General features: G+C 38.3%; 1 protein-coding gene and 1 long non-coding RNA gene across 21 annotated transcripts in view; both read left to right on the top strand.

Moving 5' to 3' along the window:
* Positions 1 to 305: 305 nt before the first annotated feature.
* LOC130526530 (uncharacterized) lies at positions 306 to 1,496 on the top strand. Of its 2 annotated transcripts, XR_008950772.1 has the most exons (4): positions 312 to 410; positions 680 to 773; positions 903 to 985; positions 1,088 to 1,496. It is a non-coding gene; the product is annotated as an uncharacterized LOC130526530 (long non-coding RNA). The 2 variants fall into 2 exon arrangements; XR_008950771.1 differs by lacking the exon at positions 680 to 773 and having other exon boundaries at positions 306 to 410.
* A 1,691-nt stretch (positions 1,497 to 3,187) lies between these two features.
* Positions 3,188 to 6,000, top strand: part of LOC130526493 (AP2-associated protein kinase 1-like) — a 40,651-nt gene continuing 37,838 nt past the window's right edge. For 6 of the 19 annotated variants that reach the window (XM_057034223.1, XM_057034220.1, XM_057034221.1 and 3 more), the window contains exon 1: positions 3,198 to 4,054. In XM_057034223.1, the coding sequence (XP_056890203.1) occupies positions 3,886 to 4,054 (169 nt within the window). In that variant the 5' untranslated portion in view covers positions 3,198 to 3,885. Of the gene's footprint in view, positions 4,055 to 6,000 lie in introns of all 19 variants that reach the window. The other 13 variants (XM_057034215.1, XM_057034212.1, XM_057034214.1 and 10 more) reach the window with 6 other exon arrangements.

Below are 6,000 nucleotides of genomic sequence, written 5' to 3'. Positions count from 1 at the left end.
TGTGTAATGGTTAGTACGGTATATGGTTAGCTATAGATATAATCTGCGCAACTGTTAGTGAAAATATATGTCTGTGTGTAATGTGTTCTAGTCTGACAAATGTTTGAGTCTAAAAGGGCCCCGTGCAGCAAAAGGGACCAATTTTCAGATGACCAGGGACATGACATTCCCAACCCCCCCAACCCCGCAAGCCAGACACCCCAGGCATATCCAGACGAGAGGCCCACAAGCCCGTGAGCGCACAGCCCCTCTGACCAAGAGCGCGGCATTCACCAGAGAAACCACGGCACCAAGCCACAACCGTATGTACAACCGATGCACCCGAACTCGGTAATATATCCCATCAGCCTTTACGGTATCACGTGATAATCTGTCAATGGCAGGTAAACGAGGAGAGATGACGTACAAATGTATGTATTATTATGTTATTATTAATATTATATGCTATTTGTTTCACATATCTTACTAGAGCGTAAAATTCTTTCACTTTAGCGGAACATTGCTGCCTCCATTTTAAATATGTTTTTGCCTTTATTTATTTATGCATAAGCATCCTATTAGATTACGTACCACATTAATTCTACCTTGCTAGAGTCGGTGCATTTCAAATGCAAATTTAAGGTACTGTAGGAGTGATATTAATATAACGCAGACTGATGGCTTGAATTGATTTCTTAAGGGAGTGATGATGACATTAGTAAGATGATCCGATGCTGGATGTAGAAGGACCACCTCTTCTCCGGGAAGAGGTTTTCTGCTGCAGCAGGATGGGAGTGGATGGTGGCAAAATGTTATTAAGGACTGTGTTTTATTGCTGTAACTTGGAATCTGGTGTGATCACAATCCAGAAACTAAACTGATCGACTTCTGCAATTTGTTTATGTCCTTGTTCCAATTTGTAGAGTTGTGCTGAGGGAAATTGGCCTGAATGGAATGCTGACTCCAGCAGCAAAAAAGTGGGAGAACCTTAAAAAAAACCTACAAGGTTTGTAATAATTGCTTTAAATTTAGTCTAAATGTGACAGACTAATAATTATAGGAAATGTTGCATTACTGTTTGAATTATTCGCTTATTCCCTATTTGTAGGCGCTTCAGAGACCGCCGTCAGGATCTGGCACTGAATCTGGGGAGGTCACTGCTGACAAGTGGAAATAGTTCCCTCTCATGGATGAGGCAATAGGTGGCAGGCCCTCGATTCGGCCCCCATGCTTCATTGCCTCAGCCTGGGGGGAGAGCCATTCCTTTTCTGAGTCAGGCTCCCCATATTCAGTCCCAGATAGACCTGATGGAGAGTCAGGGACAGAGGAGGAGGAACCAGGGCCAGCACCACGCAAGCACCAGCGGTGTGATAGGGTCCTGACAGGATCCTGGAGCTGCTAGAGAGGGCCTAGGAAAGGGCAACAAGAGAGGAAGCCAGGGAGGAGACACTTTTAAATCCGTTACAAAAACTGGTGGATAAAATGTAAAAAATAATATATTAAATTGTTTAAATCAAGTTAACTTCCATGGAAACCAGCAATGGAACATGCTTGTTCCTCACACAATAATGTGATGGGTGCTCGTTCTGTAGGTAAAACAAAGTTGTTGTTTTTTTTTAAAGGCAATTTTCACTGTGCTGTTTGATAAATTAGATGAAATTTTTGGGAAATAAGAACCCGATGTGTAGTTTACAATTGTTTTCACTAGAGGTGCAATATGATCATCTTAAAATAACACAACATAAATGTGGAAATCAATCTACCATCAAATGTTTACCCCACCCCCATCCCTCCCACCCCCATTTACAGTTTGACATTTGGATCGGAGTCGTCTTTTCCTCGTCAGATGGCGGGATCGCAGCAAAAGAATATTAAAGATAATGAAAACTAGTTCTAGCCATTTTGTGATGTAAAATTCCTTTATTACTTATATATATATACTTGAGAATGTACCATCATGTCATGGCGCAAAAATGTCACTGGACACTAATTATTTTAAATAATAAGGAAGTGTTATGCTATTATTATTGACATTAATATTTTAATCTATTATTATCATATAAAGATAATAATAGGGTAAAATATTGCATTTTCAAAGAAACGACCGCTGAATGTGTTTGGGTATGTTTCGGATGGGTTAAAGTAATTAAATGGACCTGGCCACTTTTCCCGGCGACCGGTTCGTTATTATTATGCGACAACATTACGTCATTTACGTGCGCCGTAGTGTCCGAAAGTTTGAATTGAGTGCGCTACGTAGTTCACTCAATCCATGTCCCCCATGTAGTGAGTAGTGAATAGGGAACCAGTGTGTGGTTTCGGCATAGTCGGAGACGTCGAGCAGGGTGGAAATGCAGAGAAGAGCTGCAGCACTGGAGCAACCCAGACGGCTGTTTCCGAAACCACCCCCTATACTGTACCCTACAGAGTGGGGACGCCATTTTGAAATAGTGTCCGAAATGTTAGTGAGCATCGCTGTACCCTATGTAGTGCACTCAATGTATTCCACAATACACTGCGAAAAGTAGTGTACGAGCGAGCACCCTAACTCGGAAAATGTATCCCATCAGCCTTTACGGTATCACGTGATACCGACGGGATTTTTTTTTTAACGTAATTTCTACTGTGCGGTTTGATATATGAAATTTTTGGAAATAAGAATTTTTTTCAGTAGGGGTCCAATATGATCATCTTAAAATATTACAACATACATGTGTAAAAAAAAAAAACCAAATAAATCAACGTTCACTGATCCCCCCGCCCCTCACTTAAAATTGTTCTTCGGAATCGTCTGTTCTTCACCAGGCGACAGAATCTCAGTAAAAGAATATTTACAAAGATGAAAAGTAGCTCTGGATCCATTTTTTGATGAAAAATTGCTTTATTAAATGTTTTCACTACAGCGGAATATGACTTGAGAATGTACCATCGCGTCTTGGCTTGAAAATGTTAAGGGACACTTATTATTTTAGGTAATAAGTAATTATTGTATTATTATTGACATTAACATTTCATTTTATTATATAAAATTAATTATCGGGTAAAATATTGTATTTTCATAAAATAACTGCTGAATGTATTTCTGATGGGTTAAAATAATTAAATGGACCTTGCCACTTTTCACGGCGAACATTCGTAATTATTATGCGAAACCATGACGTCACTTTACGTTCGCCGTAAATGACGCCGTTGTCCGAATACTAACTTTAAATTGAGTACACTACGTAGTTGAGTGCACTACGTACTCAATCCATGTCCCTCATGTAGTGAGTAGTGAATAGGGAACGAGTGTGTGGTTTCGGAAACAGCCAATGTTTACGCTGCCTCTGTCATGAAATTAATTTATCAGCCGTTTCACAGTCAGCTGCATTCACAAATCATTTAAGGAGTAGCGGTTTTACCAAGATAGAGACGCACATTGCAGCAGGTAAACGATATGATATTTTGAGTCGATAATGGAGGTAAACGTGGTACATTATTGACCTTACCTGGCTGCCAGTATGGTCAGCTGACAACTGTCACAGCATATAGCTTTCGCGGCTTGTGAGCGAGGTGAGCTCATTGTTTACCGGGAATAGTCTGGGTTGTTTAGCCGGCCGCCACTACTCCAGTTACAGTAGGCACTTGGCTACCTCACCTTGACTATTGAGCAGCAACCTCAGAACCATAGTTACTTCACCATCTATTACTATTACTAATCAGGTGAAGAGATTCTTTTCAAATAAAAGGTTTTTGTAGTATTTTATTTTAAGTTTGGTTAGCATTTTAACGACCTGGAAGCTAGCTGACGGCTGTCATTAAAATTCTAAAACGCCGAGATCAGTTCTCCGTGATCTGGAGGACTTATTTAATCGATTTTCCCCTCACGATCCTGAGAAGTTTTAGATCGGAGTAACTCCGAGGAAAATGAAGAAATTTTTTGATTCGCGTCGGGACATGGTTAGTTCCGGGCCTGGCTTTGGAGTCGGTGGGGGGGGATCTGGCTCCGGCGGCGGCAGCGGTGGTGGTGGCTTCATCGGACGGGTCTTCGTTGTTGGACGATTTCATGTGACCGTCGAGGAAGTTGTCGCAGAAGGTAAATAAAGCTTTAAAACATGTTATGGTTATGGACCAGCTTTTATTTGCTTTAGTTTTTTTTTTTTTTTTTTAAATCGATTTAATTGAATCACTTGCATTAGATGTTGACGCCAACTAGAGAGGTGTATTACCGGTAGTTTTGACATCCCAGACATCTTCTTCCCCCAAAGATTCTGAAAGTATATTGATCCATTCCTAATCAAATTTCAAGGCAGAATAACAAGTAGTGTCCATATTGTACATTTAAGAACTTCCATATTGCGACGATTGTACCGTAAAGCACGTAGTAAAGTGTAACAGAATCTTTAATTGCTGAGTCATACGTCTGGTTAGAGTTAGCTAACCCTAACCCTTTACAAAGGGAGTAACAATAAATATAGTTCATCAGGACAGATTACAACGACTAGATTGGTTTAAAGTAAATACTTTTCTAGGAAGTACAGCCACATAAAACTTATTTTTTATGACAAACTCATCGTAACTTTATTATCTGCTGTCATAATATTGAATCTTCTGTCATACTATTGAATGCTTAAATGTATGTCCGATGTCTAGCTTAATGATACATAGTTCATTTATTTTAATTAAAATGTCATTTAAATAGACCATCATTAATTGGTCTTGCCTAAGAGCTCTTTCTCCTTGTTATTTTTCTTGTAGTACTGTGTCTTCTCTGTTCTCTGTGATTATTTCATTACAGATAGAGACACTGTCATTTATTTGGCTGGGTGGTGGATATATAAAGCTCAAATTAGTCGTTAGGATTTTTGCTGCTGTTATTGAGAATTGTCTTTTTTTAAACAACTTTATAAAGCACTTTAGGAAACAGCCACAGCTGAAACAAAGGTCTGTACACAAGTATGAATAAATGAGATCATAAAAATATATATATTAAAACTGTAAAATACAAAAACTAGAGCAGAGTCTCGTGCTGTGTTTAAAGCCAAGGAATAAAAGTGTTTTTAAAAGACAAATTTTTGTGGGTTTGTGTAATGTTTGAATGAAATTGTACATACCGGTAGTTTGGGACCAGCAGGGCTCTATTACCTCTCTTTTTATATATATCCTATTTTTGTATAGTTTCTATTAATTCACTACTGTGTTTGTGAGGAAATGCATTTTTATCTGTGCTCTACTCTTTGTTGTCACTGTTATATTGTGCATCACTGAAACAAGTATGAAGATAAATTTAGAGAGACATTACTGCAACAGCTTCAGAATAAATGTTAAAATAACAACTGTAAATGACAATTGAAGTTATTGGCAATATGATTTGTTCTTAGGTTGTTGAAGGATTTACCAACACACAGTAAAACATTTTATCTTTTCTTTAATCCCTTTTTTGTTTGTTACTGTTAACACTGGCCTTCTCTTTGTGGCATAGCTAATATTCTAAGAGATAATATTGAGACAGAAACTGTGCACAGCTTCAGTGGGATGTATGTGCAGTAGAAAATATTATTCAGTTTTGTAACACTGCTGAATTTAAATGTTCTCAAATATTCCATGCTAATTTTTTTCACTGTATGCAAGACTTCTACTGTTCTATCCTGTGGTTCTTACATGTAGCAGAGCTATGCTGCAAACATGTTATTATTCAATATGAATCATGTAAATATAGAAAAAATATCTAAGTATTTTGGGTCCATGACACCTTTTGAGAATTAGACCTAATAATTAAACAGCTAAATGTGCATTTTGATCAAATGTATGTGCCTTTGCTGGTGTCTGTATGTATAAGGTTATTGTGGCCAACATAATCTTCACTGACATTTACGTCAGGAGGCAGAAGTTATTTGTTGCTGTACTTAGAGTTATTTGTGTCTACTGTGTACTTGAGTTGTACAGCACTCATAAATGTTGCTTAAGACTGTTAATCCTCATTTCCTTTAGGCATCTCAGATTAGACAGCGGGGATTTCACTAAACTGAACTCTATCACCTG

Source organism: Takifugu flavidus, chromosome 5 (genome assembly GCF_003711565.1).
Source record: "Takifugu flavidus isolate HTHZ2018 chromosome 5, ASM371156v2, whole genome shotgun sequence".
Taxonomy (NCBI): Eukaryota; Metazoa; Chordata; class Actinopteri; order Tetraodontiformes; family Tetraodontidae; genus Takifugu; species Takifugu flavidus.
This window is presented reverse-complemented; position numbering and strand designations above follow the sequence as displayed.